We start from the raw sequence: 27391 nt of genomic DNA on the forward strand, positions 1-27391 counted from the left end.
AACAACGAAGTGCACTTTTACTAACAGATTTTGTAGTTAAATTCAAGCGTGCCTTCGAACAAGCAAACTGCAGGCAAAATAAAAGAAATTTTCAGAAAACATGCTGGTACTCACAAATGAATCAATATGATGCTGTCTTTGTGGCTGTGAAAAAAAGTACTCACGCAGGGCTCAATAGTTAAAAAAGGTTTGGTTTAATTCTATTAATTATCTTTAAAATGTTATACTCAAGCAACTATAAATTATATACATACTGTACAGTTTCAACTATTCGCATGTGTGCAAATTGTCCATTACTTTTAATCATTAAGTTTGGAACAAAAAATTGATCTTTGTCACTTAGTTTGCTACAGTAGAGCTGAGTCTGTTCATTAAGAACATCAGCATCCCTTAGGCTCTTTTTTATTTCTCCTTTATGCAAATTGGTACATAATAGCCTCTGTTTCTATCTATATGTCAAATATTTAAGCAGCGTCGGTGTGTAGTTCAAATCTTTCCCTCATAGTGCTATAATTGTGATTGTCATATATGTTAATGAGACTTTTAAGTGAAGAAAAATCTTTGAAACAGTCACTTGTTAGTGGGGCACTTTGGCTAATAGCAATGCTGATGCCATGATCCAAAGTATTTAATTCTAGCATTAAGCCACATCAGTTAGTGTCCTACAGCTTGATGACAACTAGCCCAAACTGAACAACAATCAGACAAATCTACTGCCATGTACATACGGTTTGATGAAAATTCAATAAATGTACAATTGACAATAAATCGAGTAATACAGATATATATATTCCAACTCAGTGGTCCCCAACCCCCGGTCCGCGGACCAGTACCGGTCCGTAGGTCAGTTGGTACCGGTCCGCACAGGGTACTGTTAATTAGTGTGGGAGCCCCTTTTGTTGCGTAGGCACGCTTGAGTTCTCGAAATCGATTGTCTGGAGAGGCCATTTTATCGCATAATAACCTTAGTTTATTACATCAGCCCTTGTTATGCTAAAATTCTTGAATTGTTATCTTGAGTGTATCAGCTAGTCTTCCTAATTTAGTATCCCTTGCCCATTCTAACTGCCCGATGCCCTTTAATCAGGAGAGTAAGTTTGTTACATTCAGTTTTTTAGGAGGCGCGCAAACTTTTATTTTCACAGGCTTTTCACATTTTCACAATTTAAATCACTTGATATTCGTTTTAATTCAATTTCAATTTCATTTTGAATGCATGTTCAAATACAAGAAAATAAAAAAAAATCTGCGTCTCCCCCACCCTTTTAGTGGGTCGCGGTAGAATTATCAAACGTAGACCGGTCCGCGGAGACAAAAAGGTTGGGGACCACTGTTCCAACTGATTGAGTCACAGAATCCTAATTGAAAGTAAATGTGTCAATAATACCCCTTTCCAAGTTACGGCCACCATTTTTTGGGTTGCACGACTTTTCAGTCGCCTATACAGTACTTAACAATGGAAATTCTCTACCCAATTTGATTCTTGTTTAAATTACAAGCGTTCTCGGAAAGATTTCAATCAGGTAAGTAGCATATGAATTCCTTTACATGATAAAGAAAAAAAATATGAAAATACATTGCTTATTTTTTATTTTACAGCGCTTTGAAACCTAGGCACTGTTTGATATGACGTCTAGATATGTGGCCAGTGAAGCATGCGAAATAAAATGTGTAAAGGATTTGCATGTTATCTGCAGCATAGGCTAATTTTGTTTTGCATGCCAAGCAAAGTTTGAAATAAGAAACTTAATAGTAATTACAAACTGAATTATTACACTCAAACATGCGGCAGGTAGCATGCAAACTCTTACGCATTTACATCTCTGACCACATATCAAGCTGTCATACCAAACAGGCTAGACTGCAGAGTTTGGCTTAGGTGCACTCAATAACTGCTTAATTCATGAGTTTCAATGCCGTACTTAAGGTGCTTCGAACAAACGCTTCTGTGGACTCAATATTCAATTGATTTAAAGACTGAATAAGTCAAACTGTGTACATTATTGTATAATTGCGCCCCTCAATTCACACTTCCATTGCATCTGAGCATTTTTGCGCACCACACTTGTTATTTTTGATTGTATACTGCATCCAAAATCTTGCTGAAAACAGCCATACTATGCAGTTCAGTGTAGGTATCAAACTGCTGTAAAACAAGAACTTAGTAACATTCTTTCAATATGTTTTCTTTATCATTAAACGGAATTCATATGCTATTCACTTAAGCAAAATCTTTACAATTCGATGTCTAACACGTTTGCAATTTAAAAAAAAATTGAAGTGGGTCGACAATTTCCTTTGTTAAGTACGGTAGGCTATAGAAGATTGAAAAAATCTTGCCACTCACAGAGCAACTCGAAAAGGGTCTATTTTTTACATTAAAAACTCCAAAATTCCTTTTTAAGGTGTTTTCACATGCTTCTCAGACAGCTAATTGTTTGGCTGTTTGAGAAAACATTTGTTTTAAAAAACATAGGCCTACTACAGGCTATTAGCCTAATACTGTTTGCTATTAGCAATAGGCTTAATACAACTTGCAATAAGCCAAACTACTGAAGTTGGTTTTAAAACCTCTTAACAACATGGGAGTTGGGCCTAAAACCAAAATGGCTACGATAAAGCTATTTATTACCGCAAGCTGCAGCTTTGGGAGCTTACGGTACCATCTGCCTTTGGGTATAGGCTACAACAATTAATACAACAAAAAATACTTTGCAACTCAGTTGATAAGGTTAGAAAAATGATTTTACATCAGCCGTACCGCTGACTTCCACAAATATTTCTACTCGCCCGCCTGTACAAAGTCTGATGCCGTACTAAACAGCTAGCTATGCCTAGTTCATACAGTCATATTTCCAAAACATAGTGATCACTGATCAGTCACAGGATAATGAATGTTACGTCATCAGGCCTTTTTCTCCTTACCTTCAACACCACACAAGAAATCATGTGCGGCTTTGTGTGCTAAATGACGTTTATATCGTAATCATATGACTTTTGCAGTCATACTTAGCAACCACGAGAAAAAACTTCAGAAGTTTAACTCTTTTAGATAATAATATACTCATTCATTCATTTTTATGTTTCGCCTTAAATGTGGGGAGCCAAAAATTGTGTTGATGCAGGTGGTTGCAAACATATAGGCCTATAAGCAATAGCGATGATATATTTACCAGGGTTACCAGGTAATCCGGTAGGATCTCGGACAGTATCAGTCTAAAATGCGGGCATTTTAGCACAAATAATAAAAAATCTTTTATTTATCCCCCAGCACTTCACTGATGTCTCAGGAAATTAAACATTGGCACATAACGATCAAACACACACAAAATGTAACACAACAGAGAATGAAAAGTAGGTAGGAGGCCTAAATGAAATAAAAACCGAAAAAGCTTCAAACAAAAAGAAATTAGCTTACACTATTTAGTAATTCATGTAATGTAGCATTCTCTTTATATTTATATCCGAATGATTTGCTAGCCGTCGGACATAGTATAAGAAATTAGGCCAATTTATCGTTTTTTGTCCGAACTTTAGGCCAACTGGCAACCCTGATATTTACCACAATAAACTCAGGCAAATGTAGGAAAGCTTTGAACGCAAAAACGAGCATTACAATAGTATAAAGTGAAAGAATAAAATTGTTAGCGTCGGCAGGGCCACGAATCCCAAATTACAAAAAATAAAATTTAAATAAGTTACATCAAAATAAAATCAAAGTTAACCTGATAGTTTGTCAGGATATGAGCGTTGTGTCACGGTCAAGATGGAACTGACCTGTGTGTCTGGATTGAAAAGGAAAAAACCCACAAATGAACTCCATCCAAGGGACCGGAGTCTCGTTTAGGTGGCCTGTGGAGATAACAAGGCAAGAATCTTTTACACAGGTCCGTTGTGAGGAGAAGTAGATGATGGTCAATTATTTCGCTCATGTCCAGTCCGATGGTAAAATCAGCTTGTTTGAAGATGAATGCATCGACAGTGATGTAAGTACTGAACAGTACCAGGAAGAGAAGAACACATTTTATGCCCGAATCTGGAAGCGAGTGATCTTGAAAATCCATTTCGCAGAGTTGAGTTTTCTTTGCTAGGGTGTAAAGAAGACACTATTTTCAATCCAAGGTCATCCTGTTTGTGTTCTGAAAAACAATATTTACCACGCAGCAGAGAGTACTGGACTTTGATTTTTACAGTAGCGTTTATTTAGAGTATAAAAAATAAGATATAAAGTGCGATGTTGTGCAAAGCAGAAAGCAATCATTCAAATAATGATAGAAACTGCAAGCGAGGTGCCTTGAGTTGGGTGTGTAAAGTAGGCTAGCCCAGTAGACCTTATAAAAATCAGTTGTCATTTGTTAAAAACATAGACTACATAGTACCATAGAAAGTAACAACATTTGGCTAACGAAAACATACACAAAGCCAATGTGCAAACAAAAAAATCTTGATTTAATGTGGTTTTAGCCATTGGGGCAACAATGCTGGCCAGTAACATTGCAAAATTAATATAAGTTTGAAAATGTAAAAATAAATAAGTGCTCATAAGAAAGATCTGATGATCATAGCGATTAAGAAAAATCGGTAAAATGAAAAGGTGTGAAAAAAAGTACCGAAACTCTGCACCAAATTACTTTTTTCAAGAAACTTCGGTCGGTTTCGGTACTTTTCACGTGATTATTACAAAATTTTAACAAGTATGTTTTCAAAATTACATGTTAATTAATACTAGAAGGACGGGGCGCGTCAATTGACGCATTTTCAACCTAAGTTCATCAATAACTTTTAAGTGGTGCATCGCACAACCGTGATATTTCCTGACTTTTCCTACATTAGTGTTAGGTAACTAACCCATGAATATGAAGTTTTTATTTTACCGGTAGAGATAATTAACGTGGTCACTACCTAGAAGGACGGGGTGCGTCAATTGACGCATTGTTACTTCACAGTACAAAAACCAGTTCTCGCAATAGAGAGCATTGTTTTCTTTCTGCTGATAATTACAGGTTTATCGAATTAGGTCACAGTTGCCAGCACAGGGGTGTAACAAACGTGTTGACAAACTATGGAAGTCGACTTTTCCGCAAAACAGAGTAGTTTCGTCACAAGCGCAGCCTAATATCGGAATCTTTGAAGTTTATCGAAGCGTAAGTGTAGTAAGAGTTTCTTAGTTAGATAAATTAGATGAATTAGATAAATTCGTCGGGTCGGTGTTTGCTCGTGGCGTGACAGGAGGGCGCAATTTCCCTGTGAAGAGTTTGTGGGGGAATTCGTGGGGATGTCCGATGTTTTCCCAAACCATGGCAAGAGACAGGTTTCTGGAGCTCATACGATTCCTTCGCTTCGATCTGAAGACGGAAAGGCGTAGGAATCTATTGCATGATAAATTTCCACTCGCTTCACAACTTTGGAACAGTTTTATATCAATCTGCCAAAAAGCACTCATTCCACAGTGGAAGATAACTTTGGATGAGCAACTATTGCCGTGTAAGGCACGCTGCAAGTTCATCCAATATATGGCCAATAAACCAGACAAGTTTGGTCTAAAGTTCTGGCTGGCTGGCTGGTCGGTGGCTGACGTTGAAAACAAATATTTATTCAACGGTTTTCCTTACGTTGGAAAATATGACGCAAGGAGCCCCCAAGGGAGTGTGCCCACCGACGTTGTACTGAAACTCATGGCTCCGCTTTTTCAAGGAGGTTACAACGTCACTTGCGATAATTTTTTCACCTCACTTGACCTGGCGTTGCGACTTGCGGAAAAGAAGTGCAGCCTCGTAGGGACAATGCGCCAGAACAGGAGAGAAGTCCCGAAAGAGTGCAAGAAGAAAAAGGAGTTATGTGAAACAGAAGTGTTTAGGCACGACGGCTTGTATTTTCAATGCGATTGCTTTTGTTAATTAAAATGGACATAGCGGACATGCGATGGAAGTAGTTTTTTCGGAGCAACAGCACAGTTTTCTCAACAAAAAACGTTAGATTTGCGCCGTTTTGACCTTTTGCGTCAATTGACGCACTCCGTCCTTCTAGGCATACGAAAATTGCCGTCCTTCTAGTGTTAATCCTTAATACTAATTTTAGCATCTGTTGATCTTTTTTAATATAGAAATGTCAAGAAAAATGGCAAGCGATTAACGTCACATATGTTTTGACCTGGAGTAACCTTTACCGGGAGTATAATTGAGGCAAACGTTGCATTTGCAGCAGCATCTTTTTCTAAGTACCGGTACCGTCAAATTACGGATTGCCCACCTCTGCGTGTAGGTTACCTTATGAAAAAATATTAGTTCGTTGTGATATTACTTGTCTGAAGTATTACACAACAAACATCTTCGCCGTAAAGACCGCGTGCACTGGCGGCTATTGTTACAGGATGATCGAGGATGATTGATGACTAGGGCCCGCAAAAGTCAATAAAGTCAAAAATTTTTAAGGACCTCGTCTGACCACGAATCAAAGAATAAAGTTGTTTTCAGCACCTAGGGGATTGTTTCTAAGAAGTTTATAGGTCAAAATAAAGTCAAAATTTACAATAAAGTCAAAATTTTCAATAAAGTCAAAATTTGTCAAAATATGGCTTTTTACAAAGTTTTTGTGTTTCTTGAGAGTAATTCTTGTAAAAATCCTCGTGGAAGCATTGTAAATCAGGAACTGCGACACAATTAAACCATATTAACCCATAAAAGCAGGAAATAAGTCACAATGCCCACTTGGATCAGCAGTAACTTTTATCGCAAATTGTCCATTGTTTATTCATTGTTACGTATTTAAATAATTCTTATAAAACACTTCCTCTTCATAAACGTAGTATTTTCGAAGATCAACAGTTTGGATTTTAGGAATAGCCTACTGACATTCTGTAATACAAAAATGCCTAAGCAAGCTAAATCGTCTTCAGCAAAAGTTAGACAGATTTGTCGAGATTTTTCTGATGAATTTAATGCAACTCCAGGGGGTGATTTAAGGTGCAATTTTTGCGAGGTTATAGTGAAGTGCGATAAAAAGTATTTTGTTGAAAGCCACAGGAAAAGTAAACGCCATCAAGCTGGATTGGAGCAACAACAAGCATTCCCTGTTTAATTTGCTGTTTATTAGAATTTGCCATGCGGAGAAAATCGAGGCAAAGTGCCCTTTTCACAAGCTACCTAAATCTATCGCCAAAAAACACGACGCACTTTTTATAATCCATAAAACACCTTGACTTTTTGACAAAATATTACGTTTGGGTCTGAAATCGACAAAATATTATGTTTGGGTAACTGGAGGAAGAACTATGGCCTCTACAAATAAGCAATTTCGTTAGGTCAAAATAAAAATGGCCCTATTGATGACTTGTTTTGCTTCTGACTCGATAGTATGAGTTCTCATTTCTCAAACGGCGTGACTATGCTGTTTAGTTGCTTAAATTCTCTCTATACTTATTACTAAATGATAAAGTTCCCATATTTATTTATTATCAGACACAAAGGCTTACACCTTTGGGCAAATCTTACTGAATGCTACATTTCGCAGTAGTAACAAGTGAAAAGGAAAGATTGCAAACATTACATCAGTATCTATATGTGGCACACCAGTTCAAGCGAGGTAATTCATCTGAACGTCTTTAAGGAGAATTTAAGCTTGGTCAGCAACTGAATTGCAAGATCCCAAAATAAATTTTCAGCATTTCCAAAACAACTCATGGACTCGTGACGTAACCGTCACAACCTATCAAGGAGTTGCATAGGAATGTTGGTTATTGAACGTATGGTTTAGGTCTTTAGGACCATTAGCAATGAGCCAACAGATAACTGCCGCAATACTATCACTTGTAGGCCTAGTAATAATATTCCAGTTGGTGACGTCAACAAACGATTTTTAACCAACAAGAAATATAATCTAGGCCTATATGGTTTCGATGTTTCAGTTCTACTTTTTATTGTGAACAATACTGACAATATGGAGTTAAAAATTGATATCTGCGCTTCCGGTAAAACGCAAAATTAAAAGGTAGAAAAAGTGAAACAATCGTTCAAATATTAAATTGTCTTCAAAAATTATTTCCAAAACCAGAGTAGAAAAGATCCAAGTTAAAATACACATAACCCAAATTTACCGGTCAATGCAACTTGTAAAACAAACCTAATGATCGAGCCGTCAATGATAACGACAAACCAGCAAATTAAATACATTGGTTGATAGTAATGTACAAATAGCAGCGGGATTCGATTAGTTAATCTGGAGTAGATTATATTTATAGATAGTAATCTATACTGAAATCAGGGCAAGAATAAAACTGACCAAATTAGTCACGAGAAAAGGAAAAAAATATTTTAAAAATGTTTCAGAACTTACACGACTGTATTACATGAAGACTCACATTGGACTCTTAATGACAATGACAAGCTTAAAACGTTGAATACCATTAAACAGTATAAAACAAATGTGGGTTATTAACGGGACCTAAGTTAACTTACCGCATAATAGAATCTCGAAAGCTAACTTTTCTCATAGGATGTTTACAAATTTAAAATGATGCAATGCACGTACATAAGTAGACAAGCAAAGCTAGAAACACGACAGGATAAAAATATATTTTCTTGGACACCCCAAGTGACAGTGGATACAAGCAAAGCCAAAGGTTGCAAATAAAAAAGCTGGCAACGTTTATAGAAAACAGGTCTTGCACAACGAACTAGTTTTTCCGCAAGCTTTCAGCTGTAAGCGACGACACGATATAATGATAACCACTTTCACAAAATAAAATCATACTACGTCATACATGATTAACGACACGGTAAAATATTGCCAGGTCGAGAAAAGCATTTTGGAAAAATGGAGCAACTATGCTATGAATAAAAAAGGACAGTTAGACGTGGTGGTAGTGGTTAAAAGAAGTATAAAACTTATGCTTGAAAAGCTCCAAATTATTCGTGGGCAAAAATTTTGAGATAACCTCAGCTGTTTTGTGGTATGATAATATTCAATAGGGTACTCTGCTTCTTTGCCGTGGATTTCTCGGCGGACATACCAATGGAAATCGTCGAAACATTCTTCGCTTGCAAAGAGTTTTCCTGCCGCCTTCCGACTTTCCTCGCTGTTTTGGCCTACCATTGTCGGCATTCTGTCGTCTACATACAAGATTTGTTGTTTTCTTAAGGTTTTGTTTGCAACTAATGGCTGCGGGGTTTGTAAAAACTACAACACCCATCCCATATTTATTATAGCATTTCAACTTTACCTTTGATTTTTTCGCCTTCTCTGACGTTGCGAAAATTGGTTGAAGATGGTACCTTTCAACAAAGAAGAGGCATAAAATAAAACTAGAAAAATAAATAGTAACAGACTGATAATTAACACAGTTATTTTGATGGTAACAATAACACTGAGGATGCTTGGAGTTGTGCAATAAGCTATAAAGCCAAAGCTTCTGCAAGACTAATATTTTTTTGCCTTAACAAACAATAAAAGTCTGAAACTAAACAAAACACAAATACTTCTCAGTAAACCGATACCTGGGGGGTAGTTTGTCGGGAGATCAAAGGTAGGAGATGACATTGTCGATGTTTCCATAGCGGGTTCTATCGAGTCCAAATTGATTGAACCTACGGGACCAGCAACATCACTGACAGGCAAAGTAGTAGTTGAAGTCCTCGGGGTCGTGGTCGAAGCGGTAGTGATCGTTGATGTTAGATCCGAACTGGGACGATGGATGTGGCAATCAGCGCTCCCATTGCACACTCTTAATCGAGCAAGCTCACTATTTAGCGCAGACAACACCGACTTATCCGCAAAAGCCAAAGCGTTCGACAACTACGAAAATTCAAAGAAATCTGTCACATTACATCTTGTCAAACAAAAGCTTCATTAAATTCATTTTTCCGCTAACCTGGTAAGGATCAGTTGTTAGGTCATAGTATTCAATGAACCCAGTGATAAATTCACAGTATAGAAGATTTGACGTTTCGTTTATAATTCTGACACACCAGTAAGTGTTGTTGTTACTATTCGTACAATAACACCTGTCGTCACCTACACAAGAATCATAGTATATACTATATGCCAGACGTGGGCAAACTGCGGCTCTCCGGCATATTTTTTGTGGCTCTTCTGGTCGAACCGTAAAATTCCAAAAAAATTGTAAAGCCTACCAAGAGTACCGTTTATGAACGTTTCTGTCTATTGTTTTGCTTATTTAGGCCAGCATTTCGTTTATGACGTAACACTAGACATAGAATCCGACATTGTTTTCAGGTATAGATTCTATACTCTATGTCTATGGCAAAGGCTGTTAAAGTGCGCCTCGCCGACATGTTTTTTATGGATCTTCTAGCTAAAAAGTAATATCCCAAAATGACTACTAATAATTAATATATCAACCAAATTGACAATCATTACTGATTTTGCGGCTCGCTGGTGTTCATATTTTTCCGCAAGTGACTCTTTCATTGAACAAGTTTGCCCACCCCTGCTATATGCCATCAGTAACAAACAACGCTATAACTATAACATAACAGAATTGCATGAAAGCAAATCCACTGCGCTTTCACCTTCCCATATCGGTGGGGTCATCCATTTAGATCGGGAAAGTTTGAAGCAATTGACGCGTTGTTGGAAACAACCACCGTTTGTTCCATTTTGATTTTGAATTCTTCTCGCAATTTTTTCCCTTTTCGCGGCTTGTGCGATCTTTTGTAGCTCTTTTTTCCTTCGAACCTCATCTCGGAAGTCGCTTACCCTTTGTCGATGAGCGGCGCGAATCTGATCGTAGATCTGTCTACAGAAACCATTGACATAAACAATAAAAGCCGCTGTGCATTGGGTTAATTGCTGCACGTTTACAATTACTTCATAGGATGAATGTTGTTTTCACTGTCTGCTGGCGTAGGTCTGTCTGGTCGACTTCGAACACTTCTTCTCGGTCGTGAAGGTTTCGTTGGGCAGTTGCATTTTTCCGGACGTTTTTTCTGAGTTTTCATACAAGTCTTCACAATACGCATTAACCTTCAAAAGGTATTGAAAAGCTTATTATGGACGAAAACTCGACAGCAATGTTAACCGACGGCTTCTGCCACTGACCTTAGTTTTGTTCGTTCCGCTTTTATAGATTTTCGCCAGTAGTCTTGCTTACTCACCTTTCGGTCTGTAAATATCAATTCCTTATAAAGCAATTCGGTTTCACTAGTTTAATAAATCGTGTTCTAAACGCATACCTTTATTGCATTTTATTGACCCGACTGGCATTACTACTTTGCAATCTGATGTTAAATGGACTTTCCAGTTTTTGGTTGTCCCGTTTGCGCCTCCTTTCCTCTACAACAAAATCAAGTTTATATCCAAACATTTACTTAATTTACACTTACAATTAAACATTTACATAATATCTTTGCATCAATATATTTTACTGACAAATTTTATATCTGGAGTTGATTCATTCTACCTGGCCCGTATTTCGGTTGTTGACTACCCGAGATCGCCGCTTTCGCTGCTGCGCTCTATCGCTCACAGACATCTCAAGCATGTTGCTTACAAATTCTTCATATGAGTAGGCTCTGCGCGAATCAGTGCTCCTTCGGAAGAAACGACGTTTGCCTCTTGTGGCCTGGTAAAGTCTTTGCTTGCATTTTGGCGAAATGCGTTCTTTTCCTGTACAATAAAATGGCGTACTTGATGACTTTCATAACTCTATTGGGTCGAAGTCAAATACTACGTTTTGGCGCCCATTAAGTCAACATGCTTTTAAAATGGATGGATAATTGAATAATAATTATTAATGCGGTCTTAATTTTCATTGTAATCACAAGATAAATGTTGTCGTTAACCATTATTAGATCTTTTCCAACCATATTATTTTATCAATTAGAGCATTGTAAAACAATTAATCATAACAAATACAATACAGATGATATGGGGTATATATATCCTTTCACAGTATCCGAGAATCTCATTACGTGTCCAGCTTGTCAGAAAGTCTTAGCTGGCAAAATTGGAATGACAGAAAGTATGAAAATAAGAAAATTAATAATGTTCCTAAGCAAGATACCTTTCTTTGGGCAGCAATTCTTCCGTTTTGCTGGCTTGCTATAATAATAGATAAGAGTGTACTGTTCAGTAACTCACCAGGAATACAACTCTATACATACATGGAATTCAATCCTCGAATAAAAAAAGTAAAACTGGTCAACGTCACTGGAAATAAAGTCTTACCTTGTAACTTTGGGAAATTTATTGCACTTCCGCATTCTGTAAAGTAAGATCACACTGTTAAAACCATAGACACAAATGATGCCATTCCGCCGGTCCGCTAGATGTCAGTAAGACAACAAAAACATTCTCCAAAATAATGGGAAAATCAAGAAAACGTTCTAAACTTTGTAGTTGAAAAACTTACTTCAGCACCCCTTCGTCTAGCGCGCATGTCCAGGTCTGACGAGGCTCACATGGAAATTTGAATTCCTTTTTTTGACAGGCCTACAATTTGCGTAAACTAAACGCAGTTACATATGAATATCTGTATGAGTTCACCAACGAAGCAGAATAATATCATACCAACCAATGATAACTGGTAAAAGAACAGGAAATGTCTATCACCTCTATTACTTTCTCTCGTTTTGAGGGCAATCTTGGTTTCTCAAGATGAATTTTCGTCAGGGGAATTTTGCCTCGTTCGATCAGGAAAGTGTCTCTCCAAGGCGGCGACAGCGATTGCCGGCTGTGACCGAGACATAACCTTAGTTGGTATCTATCTAAACCAGCGCCACTCAAGCACGATGTACAAATAATGTAAAGGTTTACGACCACTTCTAAACAAACCCCGGAGCGCAATAAACGACTATTAAGCACTTAACGCCGCAGGAAAGTGCTGTTTATGAGACCTGTTAAATTCAGCATGCTGCATAAAGCGATTTTACACCGTGGTCTGTGGCCCATTGAATTTCTTGTGGTCGGTAGCGAAGCATTATAACAATGATGTATATCAGAATTAAACCAATTTTGGCGGAACGCGTAACACCTCACTGGCAAAACAAATATTTGCTGGGGATTTTACTAAGGGCTTGTGCGAAACCAACAAAACCCAAAAAGTCGTGAGTACTTGTATGAAGAACGTCGGTCTAAACTTTTTAGATCTGAATTCTTCCTCATAATGATAACATAATCTTCAGTTGACAACATCTCATTTGAAAAAAATCTTTCGATGCAAAGTGCTTATTTGACAACAGTCGCTGCCAAGGTGTAATTGAGCACTTAGACGCCGAGCATCCCCATATTAAAGGGAAGCGATAGGCTATCCGCGTCACGATCATTGATGAAAAGCCAATATTAGGCTAGACGACAGATGGTCTATTTTGCAACATCCTGTATTGTAATCGCAACTATAGCGATACAGGTGACGATATCTCTGTATTGATATGCGAATGTAAACATGTACCTACATACCGCGGGCCGCACACACAAAACGAATCCGGTCTTTAACCTCAAATAAAGGGGAACGATGCGGATTGTGAGCACGATTGTTGATATGATGCCATTGTGGGTATGGAGCTGTTTTAAAGAAAAATTTAACGTCTAGACGCGGCATATTTTGCCCAAGCCAGAACTGGCTTAGAAACGGGCGTAACAAACAAACAACGAACATGGCCCAAACTGTGGCTTAGGTTTAAATATCTTTCCGCTTTAACAAAAAAGCGACATCGTTTGTAACTTGTTTAGTGAAAAATATCGGCAAAGTTTAAGAGTTTTGGCTACAACTCTGCTGCCATTGACCACACCGGTAACGAGACCAGGCACTCTTGACGCTTCAAGTATTCATGAAATTCAATACGGAAACTGCCTGTGCTGCGCCCAAGATATGGTTAAGTGTAACCTGATAGATTTACACCCCAATTAAGGAAAATGAGTTTCGAATTATAACTAAATAATTTGTGGTGTAGAGAATAGTCGTGTTGCAGGGTGCAGCTTCGGGTGTGTTCTCGCCATAGAACGTATAACCATAAATAGCAATTGTTAATTCACGTGTATGTACCAATTCTACGTAGCTATTTCCAAAAAAAACAATTTTAAAATTTGAATGGCTCATTGAGTAAAACAAATGAGACAAGGAATACACGTAAGTATCACACCTGTTAATCAAAGGCATAAAGTTACGGCCGTCCATCGACTCAGGTATTTCCACTCCTGCCATGCCGAGAATAGTTGGGGCAACGTCAATGTTTAGGATGATATGGTTCAGGCTATAACGTAAAAAGAATTTTTAAGAGACGTGGGAAAGCTGGGGTAAATAGCAGTGTTTGACTTGTAACAGATAAGTTTTTCTACATACAAACCCTGGTTAAATATGCTTGAGACAACCTTTGTAACCATTAACTCACTGCGTATTAGACGGAATCCCTGGTCCCCTCAAATAAAACGGTATTCTTATGTCAAAGTCGTATGGCATGCTTTTGCCCTTGGCCAGTCCAAATTGTCCAATATGAAAACCGTGATCTGATGTGTAGATTATGTAAGTGTTGTCGAGCTCTCCGATTTCTTCCAGCATACTTATAAACTACGACAAAAGTTTTAGTTTATGGAAATTTAAGTGCATATAAGCGATGTGTATTGATATTTCAAATACAGGTGTTTTAAATCCATGTACTGTACTTGGAAATGTTAAACACTTCCCAGCGTTCCGCAAAGTGGACAATTATCTTTCAAATAACAGGTGCGCGCGCTCAGTTTGACTCTGATGACGTACAGATTGACATGTAGTTGTTAACAAAACGCGGAAACGCAAGAGCGTAATTATCTTAAATCACTGCCTACGAATTGAGACAAACCAATTTTATTACGTCGTCACCGGATTTTGTTACGTGGGTTGAGCAGTGTCAAGTATGGCTCTCTTACTTGTTTTCTTTGTGGTTATCTATCCGATAAGGCTTGACCTTCTTTATATACAGAGCTACTAATAAAACCTAAACCGCTTAATCACAAACCGCCACACTCTTTCACCTTTTCGATGGCGTTATCCACGGAACGAAGCGTCTGCAACCGCTTCTGTTGTAACATCATCGAGAAGCGATGCTGGGTTTTATCCAAGGGCTGGTCAACCTTGGAGAGAATCCAATGCTTGTATTGGTTTGAGGTAACGTAATCGTAACTTGGCGTTCTAAATTGGGAAAAATGGTTGTATTTAAGCAAAGATCGGGAAACGATGTCGAAAGTTGCTCATCTCATGTCAATATTGATAGTAGATACGCACATGTGCGAGGTGACATTGGCGTAGAGATGTTGATACTGCGGAGCCCCGTCTTCCGGTCCATGGGGAGCGGGAAAACTGAGCATGGTTAAAATCGGCTTGGTCGGATTATCCTCCTTGCTTTGCCGGAAGTGTTGAACACTCCGATTTACAACCAGATCGGTTAGGTAATCCTGACATAAATTTACAGAAAAACCGTGGAGAAAAATATAAAAAATAAATATATATATAAAAAATATAAATAAAGTTCACCATTAGAGTGCCAAACTATACCCTATTTTTATTTTACTATAAAATTTGGTTAACACGGTTCAGACAACATCAACATAATTTACAGGCTTACTAAAGAGTCAGTCACATATCTTCGCCAAAGCGCATGCTTGAGATGATAGGTAAAAGTTTCTAAAAACCTTTTCGTAGTTGTCTTTGTGAATTTCTTTGCGGCCATTGTGATTGAGACTGTAGTTATAATATTTGCTGTTTTTCAGCAAACCCATCCAGTATTGCCAGCCGGGTGGAATGTAGCTGCCGTTATATTCGTTCAAATATTTTCCAAAGTAACCTGTAAAACGCAGAACAATACACGTAAAACAAGCATCAGCGATGCTTTCGGTAACACAATGCATAACCTAACCGTATTACAAATCAAACTTTTACACGACTAGGCAAGTTGTGTAGCCGCCTAGCAACACATCGCATTTTGGATAATATCTTCTCATACCAAGTAGTAATGAAGATTGAGGTACATTTTAAAAAGCAGCAAACTGCCAAAAAAACATCTAAATGAGCATTTTTATGTATTCTCATTTTCACAACCAACACTAAAAATTCAAGGCTAAGGGCCAATAACTATAACCAAAAAGAATTTAGCAGACTGTGAAATTTCCAAGCGATTTCTGTTCTAACATCAAAGTGCCGATGAAAGAGCACATCTGTTGTTATGTGTAATAAAGCGGTGAATAGAAGTACAGAGACCAAGTTTTCATAACAAAGGGTTTTAAACGTCTTAGAAGGGCCTCCTGTTAAGATAAGTGTTGGTGCAGACAAAACTAAGAAAATGAAGTTGCCCACCAGCAACTTTGTTCAAAGAGGATTTTTTTGTATCATTGAACCTCTTTTGATAAGTCAATCACAAAACTTCCACAGTTCGGTTTGAGATGTTGGGCTTTTTTAAAGCTACTTTCCCATAAACATTCAACTTCAAACTAATCTTGGCTAGCACAAAAACTTAAGTCCCACTTAAGTGAGAAACAATTAAAGAGTTTCATTTAAAGACTTAAAAGAGCTTTGGTCAATCTTTTAGTGTGCATGACATCAACTAATTTATGACGAAGCTGCAGGATTCTTTATGCCAAAGTACTCTACACTAAGTCAATGTGCGGCAACACGCTAATATTTCAAAGAAAATAATTGAATGAATCACCCTGGAAGGGTTGAAGGGGGACATTTTTCAAATCAATAGAATGACACAATTTTCAAGTGGCTAGTATTACTAATGTAACAAATATTCCACCACTGATAAAACAATATGGACTGAAGCTTCACCTTGACTCCAAAAAATCGCCGGTCATGTTTATTATCACAAAAACCTGTTTGTACCAAGGCCAACTTGCTAATTTCTAAGTCAATGGTTTTCAACCTTTTTTGGCTTACGGCACCCTGCAAACAAACAAAATATTTGGCGGCACCCACAGTCAAACCAAAAAGTTTCTGCACTAAATAAAAATAATTTTCACAACCGTTTTCCTAGACTAGTGAATAGTGCGCAATAACTTACGGCACCCTTGCGAAACATAAATGGCACCCCGGTTGAGAACCACTGTTCTAAGTCATAGTTTGTAGAATTTTTGCTTCAAGTTCTTTCAACAGAACAGAAAATTCTAGCTGTGTTACCATTAGCCATTAATACCCATTTAGCCAGTAATTCATTTTAGATTAAAACACTAAGACAAAACTCAAACCACACTGCTTTAAACGTATACAGTATATATTGCATCTTTTATTAACTATTCAGTACCAGAAAAACAAATGTACAGTATGATAAAGGATGAATTATTGTGCCAATGGCAAGTACTGAGATCGAATTTAAGCAAAACTATTTTGTCTTTTTAAATTGACTAATTAAAATCTAAAATGTTTGATTGATATAAAATATAAAGCATGGACTAACACTTCTAACAGTATATGATAGGACAATGCATTGTTTAGTACAGTAGGATATAAGCAATAAACTATGTATGACCAACAACATGCTTGAAACCTGCATTAAAACATATTCACCTGTGGAGTAGCCTGAATCGTTAAGATATGCAGCAAACGTCCTTGTTTCATGAGTACGCTGCCAAAGGGGAGAAGAGCAGTTGTCATTATTGGTAAGCACATTATGGTTGTGAGAATATAGCCCTGATTGTAAAGTAAACATAATGCTTTAAAGTGGAACTAGTATTCATAAGTATGAAACAGCTGATAATATGTAACATACAGAGTATTGCAAGTAGTTTATATCATTTTATCTATAAGCTTCAATTGTGATAACATCATTTGAACCTTAATTTCAAAAAAGGATAATGCAATCAGTGGATATAGCAAAAAAAGCCATGCAATTTTCATGAAGGACAAGTTAACAAATGATTATATGCGATTCAGGTAGTAAAACAGCCTTCTAGAATAATTGCTAAACAAATGCAAGGGGAGAATATAATGCCAATATCACAGACAGCTTATTGTACCTGTCAGAAATGAACTCCTTGAAGGGCAGCAGATTGGAGAAGTGGTAAAGGCATTTGCAAAGGTCACCCCTGGGGAAATCATCCTATCCCTGGTGAAATGCATCACATCCATTGAACCTGAGCAAGAAGCAAACATATTTGCTGCATGATAAATTGATAAGACAAATCACGGGTTACATAACCATTAAACAAACGAGCAGCAGTAAGCGATTTTACAGGTCATATCTTCCCCTAAATTCTATTTGCAGCATTTAATGTGGTTTGTCTATGTAGAGTCAATCGCAACTAATAAGTCAACAACTCATGTTTGTGTGATATGATCTACTGTCTCTAAATTGTTACACCAGCACAAGAACACTAAAACCTAAACTCTAAACTGTATGTTGAAATAGGCACCATTAAAATTTTCAGTAAAGCATGCTTGCAATTAAGTAGAAATTGTAAATTAAAACATTGGCATTATATACAGAAAATGTATATTTACAGTTACACATGCACATTTGCATTACAATATCATTACCAAGCATAATATCTTGATCATCAGACATAAAAATAACAATATTTGGGCGACGTGAGCTACCAGCAGGCTGGCCATTTATAACATTAATCAGTAGAACTTGTAAAATTGCGATCCAAGACAATGTGACAAAAAATCCCTTCAAAATAAAACAAAATGGTTATATAAATAAAACTTTACACTCAAAGAATAATGTTGATGTTTAAATTTTATTTTATATTCTCGGTGAGTTACACTATTCTACAAGAAGTACTGTAACATAACATACTTAAGTATATAGCCAAATTGTATATGCATATTTTCAACAGAATACCTTATCAAAATGGTAATCCATTACTGGACCAAACTAAAGTAGTTGCTGGGAGAGTTTAAAGAAAAATCAGAGCCAGGTACTTGCTAATTCACTTTGCTTTAGAAATATTGTCAACACATCTAAATGTAAACAAAAGTTAATGGACTTAACGCAGCACAGTGCAACTATCATTCCTTACACATAGATAGATAGATGCAGACATACAATGATACATTAACATCATCATTCCAGAGTCATAACCAAGTCATCAAACTCCAGTCGCAAATCAAGTCATTTACATTTTACGACTTAAGTGCAGTCATTTATAAGTAGTGACTCAAGTCAAGTCAAGTCTTTTGGTAAATAAGTCTTTGGTCAAGTCAAATCAATCGATATCTGAAACCAGACCATTTTAAAAGCAAAATACTATATATGTCAACAAGAAAACTTAAAAAATTTCACAAAACTTGTGTCATTTTGCTGCACCGTACATGTTCCTAAACAAGTAAATTCTTTCTATCTCATCTTCTAAAGTGCTTTGACAAAAATGTTAGATATTTAGTTTACCTTAATGCTGAAACGAAAGATTAAAATGAACTGACTCGAGTCAAGCCGAGTCATTTGAAATTATTACTATTGACTAGTAAACAATTAAACTAAACATTCAGTCAAATCAAGTTTTTTATGTAATTTCCATGAAGAGGTCTCAAATCAAGTCAAATATTTCAGTGACTCAAATCATTACGGCTCCGATCCATTCTACAGAACATTTCAGTTCAAAGTTACAGATTAGGCAAAAAGTATACAACCGAAACTTACAGATAATGAGACACAATTTCCTTGCTGAAAAAACATACAGACAGAGCATAAATATGGAAGAGTATACTTTCATTTTTAGATTTACAAAACAAACTACCAATTATGATGCCAATGATGGCTCATATTACTGTGTCTTGCTTTATTTGTTACTTAAAAAATATGAAACTTGGATTGAAACGTCAAAACTAAAGAAATGTTCACCAGTTTACAAACAGTATACTGAAATCCCGTTCCCGAATTCGATACTGCAATGCCGTTGTAATGACCATGGGCAAGGCGTTCATGATGAAACTTGCCCCTGATCAGTGCCAAGGGCACTCACAGGGTATACGCACAGAAAGTATGCGACTTTCTTCCATTTCTTAAGAACCGCTAAATTGCATTATAAAGTCTGACGTTGATTTGATTCCCTATCCAAAACCTGTTTATAAATACAGTGAGACCTCGTTAATCCGAAACCCGAACAACCGGAATTGTTATGTATGCCACCAGGCAGAATTTCGACCACAAATAATTTTTTATTATTTTATTTTCATTTTATTAAAACGAATTCATTCACCAGAGGAGCATCTTTTGTTATTGAAACGTCTTATGTTTTGACAAATAAAATGTGCTAACACTTAAAAACATTCGGCGGGCGCCTTTTAGTGGTCCTGGTAAACAGTTCCGAATTCCAGCAGGACCATAAAAAAACCATAGAATACATCCAGTACGAAGCGCACAAACACAAGCACGGTAACCCGGGCTCGAAGCCTCGGCGAACGACTAGAAATCAACGCCTGACGTTAAGTTGTGCAAAGACTTTCCTCATCCAGAAATAATTCTTATACTGTACTAACAGTACGCACCAATACCAACGTTTGCGCCCGCACGGGGGCATGGGGGTTGTGCAGTAAATATGACCTAAATTTCCTAGGAACGTTTTAGCAAATTAGGTTAGGAGAAATGTTTGTAAATAGGTCATTAATCTTTTAGAAGGATTATTTGAACCGTCTAACGCACGGTAAGTAGTAAAAATTAGTGTTATTTCTTATCAAATACCGACAGTCAAAACAATCTATATATAGGCTAAGCAGTAACGTTTTAACAAACGAAGCAGAGAACGAAGTTTTACTTAAGCAATAACTGTATTACATTTCTGATGAATTCGAATAAACGAATCAATTTTATTGTTCCGGCCACGATCGCGCATAGAGCCTATAGTGTGTGTTACTGGCCTAGTAGGCCTAACCGGAGATTGATTGCCAGGTCAGGTATTGGCGGAACAATTAACATTCTAATTTCTGGTGTAAAGAAAATACTGCATTCCTGTTATTATCATTGAACTTTGAAAAGCAACTTCAGACTAAAGAAAACTGAATCCGAGCACCAGAAAATGTGTCACGTCCCAACGACTAATTTATCAGCTGAACTTTCCACTAGACGGCGAGCAATACAACCTAGCCTACAGGACGGGAAAACGGAAACATTCTTTTTAAATGGTTCGTCTGATCTTTGATCCAAATTTTGTCATGCAAAATTTACAGTTAGTAAATGTAAACACCAGTTAGTCGCAAATCGTGATCAAAGACGCAGTCAAATTAAGTACAATAATCTCAGATGATTGGTTGACTTTATTGCGTACTAGTAAGTAAACAGAAAGAAACAACAAAAAAGCAGCCCACTTCTAACTTCCCATTGGATCAAATTCGGAACCATGCGCTATATTTATTTCAATGAAATCACAAAATCAGACCAATAAGGATACTGAAATAGCTCAAGGGACTGAATATCGCTCCAATAAGCAAACACATCCGAACTCGAGGCAAACAGGATGCAAGAAAGCCTGCAAATTTTGCATAGAACCCTGGTAAATAATAAAATCTAAACAATCCCAAAAACAATTGCAGCCAAATGTATATTCTTAAGTGGAAAGTATTTCTAGCCGAGATTTACCAAAACAGACACAATAGCTGCTTCTGGCCATTTTTAAGCCTGTAGCATAGCAAACGCATATTGTTGTGTACTGTGTGAATATTGAAACTTCTTTGTGGACCATTTCTCTAGTTTTAAGTGTGCACAATACGTCGATAAACACCTATTGATGCGTTAGTTAAGCATAAACTTAGCCTAAAATAAATATTTGGAAATTTTCGGTCGCACGTAAATAATGATCAGGTACGAAATGCATAGGAAACAGCTCCGACCAAAGTCTGCCTGGCATTATGGAGCTTAGCTGATAGCGAATAAACATAACCTACTGTTAATGATACTATGTATCCTATTCTTGTTGTAGGCTCCCTATGGCTTATTTATCGCCATTGACTCTGGGATCCGAAGAGTATGGTACTAACCTTGTTATAGTATCATAAAACAAGTAATGTGCTCACCAACAGGCAATAAACGAAAAAAGCGGAGAAGTCCACGACAATCAAAGAATAAGAAAAAGAGTCCTGTCCTGCTGGGGGCAACCTGGGACAAGGCATTAACTATAGTTTTGCTGTAACGACCAAAGGATAACATGGTCATGACAACAATGTCATCGCAGTGCTTGATAAATTAGTGACTTGGACGAAAATTTAGTATTTTCTATAAGGTTGAGTTCAACCGTCTGAGTCGCGTTTGGGCTCATGAACACGGAAACTATTTTATTCTAATGCATATCTTTATCCAACGAGCATGTAAACTTTGACGGCAAGGAATAAGCTATTGAACAAATAAACAAGTCTTAAAATAGAATTTAGTATAACTTACTAGCCTACATGCAAACAAAATGTTCATTTTAAAACCTTGTACTGCACATGACAATGAAAACTTACACGAATACACAATTTACCTATACTTATTACAAAAACGCAGTTTCAGCACGATCAAAATGTTTCTACCAAGACAACATTTAGGAAATTGGGTTAAAAATTACATGAGGTTTAAGATAGACTGATATAGGCTACATGCTTTTAGTTTAGATTTTTATGTGAAATTGAAGTGTTAGCGTATTCAAGGCTTATTTGCTTCAAATTTTCTCTTAAGCCTATGCCGAGCAAATTGCTTAATGCCGAAAACAACGAAAACTTTTTTCGTGCGGATGTAGTGGTACAGGCTTAATCTGTGGGTTGTGGCTAACTTTCATTACTGCTTAAGCTGATTTACAACCATGCGTGAAACATACGCCTGTAGACTTCCGAAATTATTTGTGGAAATCGAAACAATCGAATATTAAGAAACTTCTGCTGGTCGGAGTATTTTCAAACAGACCGGAAGCCTCTCATACGGAAATTTAAAGATTTTTCATTTGATAACCTTTGCCAAGGCGCCACTTTGTCAACGTCCTGGTAAAATTGTGTGTGGTCTCCCAAAGTGAGGCGTTGTGTCACTTACTGTACTATACCGCTTTGTTATTACAAGTATATTGTCTTTCGGCTTCCGTTACTTAATTTCGTTTAACTCAAAGTATAGATCAAAAACATTACGTCAGCAGTATGGATTGCAAAGCAAAAGTTTACCTAAAAATTAAAACTTAATTCTAATAACAGTTAGTTGGTTATAGACTCGTATTTTAGCAAGCTTTTTCAGTCTACAATGAAAGGGGATGTTTTACATTTAATTTTAGAGTTGAAAATAGTAGATTTGAATCATTTTCTTCAAGCTTGATATAGCTACCTGTCACAACCCACGACATTAATCCTACTTAATGAATATTTATTAGTAAACTACGTATATGCTATACCCTACGTCTTCACAGAAAACTGCACACGCAATTATGCCCAGAATGATACTCACGAATTGGTTCGTAATAGGATAATACTTAGGAATAGGTTTATGAGGTTCCTAGGCTCGTATAAGCGAAAAGCTAAAAATACTTACACAGAACGTTTGTAAACCGAGATGCCGCGTGAACGGTATTGAAAGAGCTTAGTTTGTTGGCCTAACCGTTTTACAGCGGTCAAATTGTTCCCAATAAAGAAATAACCATTTAGAATTAGATGGAGACGTATAATGCTGAAAATGCTTTTCCTGACGATTAAGTTAACAAATTGCAAACAAAGCAAAGGCAAGCGTCACGAAAACGTAACAGAGCAACGAGCTAAAGCAAACGCTGGGCGAAAGGATATAAACCAAACCGTAATGCCAGCGCTAGGATAACCAAAATTCAGTAATAGGAAACCTAAACTAAATTTGTTAAAGAAATTTACTCGATAGTCGATACTAATACGTAAACTAATGCAAACTCTTAAATTCATCCAAACTTTCTAAATTGATAGGCAAATCTTAACTTTTGCTTTGCTATCTTTCGTGAAGCTGGGTTATTTTGGAGTAAATAGAGTTACGCATTTCCGCGGTCAGTGGGTGTCATTAAGCAAACATCGGAAAACCAAGGCAATGGTAATATCAGGAAGTTAGTAAGAAGAAAAGGTAAGAAAAATTTAACCAAAATGAAAAGTTCTATCCTATATAAGACTAAAACCGTTAGGGTAATTAAACCAAATGACAAAGAATCAAACAAAGCTGGCATTGGAAATTAAGACCTATAATTAAATGCATTTATAAAAGACTGTAATTTTCCATCTGATGTGTAAGCCTGTTTCTTATTTTGATTGAAATCTTATAGCCTACATGTAAAATCCCGCCTTGGAAACTATCTCATAAATTGTAGGTCACCTAGACATGTCGGCACGACTGCTACAGACTATAATCAAATTCCCGCAAAATTCTGTCTTAAAAAGAGTAAGGTTAAAATTCATATTACCAACCAAAACGATGTTGTATTACGCCAGCTGCTTTCTGTATTTCGCACAATCGCAGACCACCGATCCAAGACGTCGTTAGCACCAACAGACAAAACGCAGCACTTGTCTGGGTCGGACGTCATTGTAAGTCATCGTCGTAGCAAAAAAATAGTGCCTTTTTCACATTGTATACACTCCCCAAGGCGCACGAAACTGGTTAACCGTTAAGGAAACTACCTTATCTGTCTCCAACAAAAAATAACGTGACTTTCGAGATAACTAAGTATGAGAAAAGATAGCTGATAGGTGGGCGATTTACAGAACACACCCTGCATGGTTGATTAAATCGCCAAACTCTTATGACTGGGGTTCACAAAACGCTAACCAGTGCCACTATACGAGGTTTAAAAGATGACAAACACGATGTATAACTTTTTGCCCATGTGGAGTTAGCCTACACTTTTAGCGGCATTTTTTAAACCAATTGGCATGCGATGATTGATTGAAAGTTAATAAGTAGACTTCTTTTTGCAAGCTAACAGAATTGAAGAACTTAATGCCTTACTTTTTCTGATCAGCACCATTTATACTATAGTTGCCTTTTCGTTCCATTTTATCCAATACCGCCTGTGATGCTAAAATCAACATGGACCAGACTTGTTTGCTGCAGCAAGGGAAGATATTTAGCTAATTTTAGCTATATGTAGAGCGTTGTAGTAAGCTTATGCAGTACCTGGACGGCATCATATTTTCGTTGTGCAATTATGACAATGCTTGAACGCCTGAACCAGTTTAATAAAAAGGGAAAAGGCACCTCCAAAAACGAACAAAACTGAAAGCACTATCAAGCTTCAAATACGGCATCATGGTAAAACACAATGACAACAACCAAGGTAGTTGTATTATAAATGGCATTTTCTGTTATTGGTTAATTGCCATCACCGCTATATGCACATCGATCATCCAACTTACAGAAATGCTTTGATTTTGCAACCTCGCTACTTTCAAGCCTTCTATCCATCTTGTGTCAAACAAAATCACAGAAGCTGCAAGGAAGGGCTTGAGTTTAACCATCTTGCTGATCAGAATTTAACTTTTGCCAAGCCAATATGAAACCTTCTGTCTGCGCTACGTTTGAAGCCTACGGCGTCATTTGTAAGGTTTGATACCATATAATTTTCTTAAAGCTGTTTTAAGAGTTTTCAAAGAGACAGCTTAGAAACTCAACTTAAAATCACTTCTAAATCAAGGGATTTAGTGAAAAAACTTCAAAGCTATACCATAACGCTTGTATACATTTTTCGTAGTCAGTAGAGCCAGCAAATGCATTGCGAGCCTCTCTACTCCACGCAGAGAAATCCAAATAATACATTGTTCTTCTAGCCAGGCATGTGCAACCTTTTTCACTGGAGGGCCAAATACAAAATTTTGAATGACAACGCGGGCCACATGATTTTTTCAGAAAAAATTAGTATCGTAAAACGACTTTCCTATGCAGTTTATGTAGTTAAGAAATAGATTTAATGCAGTCCACGACACACTTGTGCGACAATTTATTGAAAAACTGTGAATAATTGTCGATGGAAGATGAGGATTGATGTAAACTGCATGAAATAGTGATGGCTAGTATGAAGTTCTAACATTTTGCTGAGCACCACGCGGGCCGCACGGAACAACCTGGCGGGCCGCAGTGCGGCCCGCGGGCCACTGGTTGCACATGTCTGTTCTAGCGCACACTCAAACGACAATACCGACCGAAAGTTTCCCACGCCGAAAACTTGAAAATAAATCACTTTGACATCTTTTTCTGGGTAACTTCTTACCTCATTCGTTGAGATAACAAATATTCGACTTTTATACGGTCAAGTGATTATAACACGTTTAATCAATTACGGTTAAGGAATATATCTGTAATCTTCATGACTGGTGTTAACCTATCATTCACTGCTAACTTTGGTGATCTATCGTTTTAACTCTTGTTTTTCTTCGACTCCTGAAAGTATTTTAAAATACCTAATGACGTTGTTTTATCTCGTAACGGAATGTCTACAGCACACGAAGAAGTGTTTATCAAGGGCAAGAGAGGAAACTCAGCGCTTTGACCAAAGCGAATTTCAATGTTAACACTACTTCAACGAATCTATACGTGACGTCACTACATTTCGATGCTAAAACGAAAGTGGGAACATAACAAATAATTTTACAGATAAGAGATAATCGTTATTTAGAGCGCTAGTAAAGGTGTTTTTTATCGTAGTCTAGTGTCTGGCCTTCCATTATTGGCTTATACAGAAAACAACTAGCAATGACGGTCGACAATATGTAATATTTTTCACTTATCAATTCAGCTATTGGTTATCTCATGTTTAGTCATAAATATATGCGATGTTATTCATTGAAACCCCCTGTGAGCAATACCGGCTTTTTGAAGAACACGTACAATAGTCCGCAGAACGTTGAGCTTTTCGGCACATAAGTTCTGTGGATCCAGTCATACTGGGAAGTTATTTAAACGACTAAGGTAGACTTAATCAAAGGTTTAAATTTAATTAATTATTAAACCAATCTTATTATCTCCTTTATTTCAGCGCTGGTGAAATTCCATTTACAGTGTATGTCAACGGTGATGTTCACACTCCTTTTCGGGGAATATTCAGTTAGGTCAACAGGATATAGGTTGACCAGACAGGAAATTAATATCGATCGTCTACTTATTTGTTTATCATGTACTTTGTGCCTAAGCTTCAAAGAAGGAGAAAAGAGTAATTTCACAAACGTCAATAAAGTGGAACACTCAAACGAAACCACATTAACCAAATTATTGCGTCATCACGTTACACATACGGATAGATCGACTATCACGTTTTTGGTAAAGATGTTTGCACAAGGATGTGATGTACAGCCTGGCACTGAAGCAATTAGCATTCACGAAAAACCAAATTCGCTCCGTGGCTGATTTGTTTGTCTATACTCTTTTGTCTTTATATTCTATGCCCAGTAACCAATGTGTAATTGCATGCTCTGTCCCAATCAAAATCGACCTCGTGTGCCATCGAAAGGATTTAGATATCTGAATAATAAACCAGTTGGAAGCGTTCGGAAAAAGCACAACAATTG

The 27391-nt window shown here is 37.1% G+C and overlaps 1 protein-coding gene across 4 annotated transcripts; it reads right to left on the reverse strand.

Annotated features, from left to right (window-relative positions):
* Positions 1-7429: 7429 nt before the first annotated feature.
* On the reverse strand, positions 7430-25365 carry LOC143446715 (extracellular sulfatase Sulf-1-like). 4 transcript variants are annotated; one of them, XM_076946487.1, is made up of 23 exons: positions 25247-25365; positions 18771-18889; positions 18461-18596; positions 17941-18057; positions 17492-17614; positions 15622-15773; positions 15215-15384; positions 14965-15121; positions 14346-14521; positions 14097-14207; positions 12568-12688; positions 12368-12447; positions 12184-12219; positions 12020-12057; positions 11417-11622; positions 11190-11289; positions 11056-11119; positions 10825-10980; positions 10527-10753; positions 9866-10008; positions 9492-9789; positions 9218-9299; positions 7430-9107 (listed from the first exon to the last, which is right to left on the reverse strand). In XM_076946487.1, exons 2-23 carry the CDS (start codon positions 18789-18791, stop codon positions 8960-8962), a joined length of 2862 nt encoding a protein of 953 aa, XP_076802602.1. In that variant the 5' UTR covers positions 18792-18889; positions 25247-25365; the 3' UTR covers positions 7430-8959. The 4 variants fall into 4 exon arrangements, with proteins under 4 accessions (XP_076802602.1, XP_076802593.1, XP_076802609.1 ...); XM_076946478.1 differs by lacking the exon at positions 25247-25365 and adding an exon at positions 24299-24379; XM_076946494.1 differs by lacking the exon at positions 25247-25365 and adding an exon at positions 24299-24376 and having other exon boundaries at positions 9218-9269.
* Positions 25366-27391: the final 2026 nt, after the last annotated feature.

Source organism: Clavelina lepadiformis, chromosome 1, assembly GCF_947623445.1.
Source record: "Clavelina lepadiformis chromosome 1, kaClaLepa1.1, whole genome shotgun sequence".
Classification (NCBI taxonomy): Eukaryota; Metazoa; Chordata; class Ascidiacea; order Aplousobranchia; family Clavelinidae; genus Clavelina; species Clavelina lepadiformis.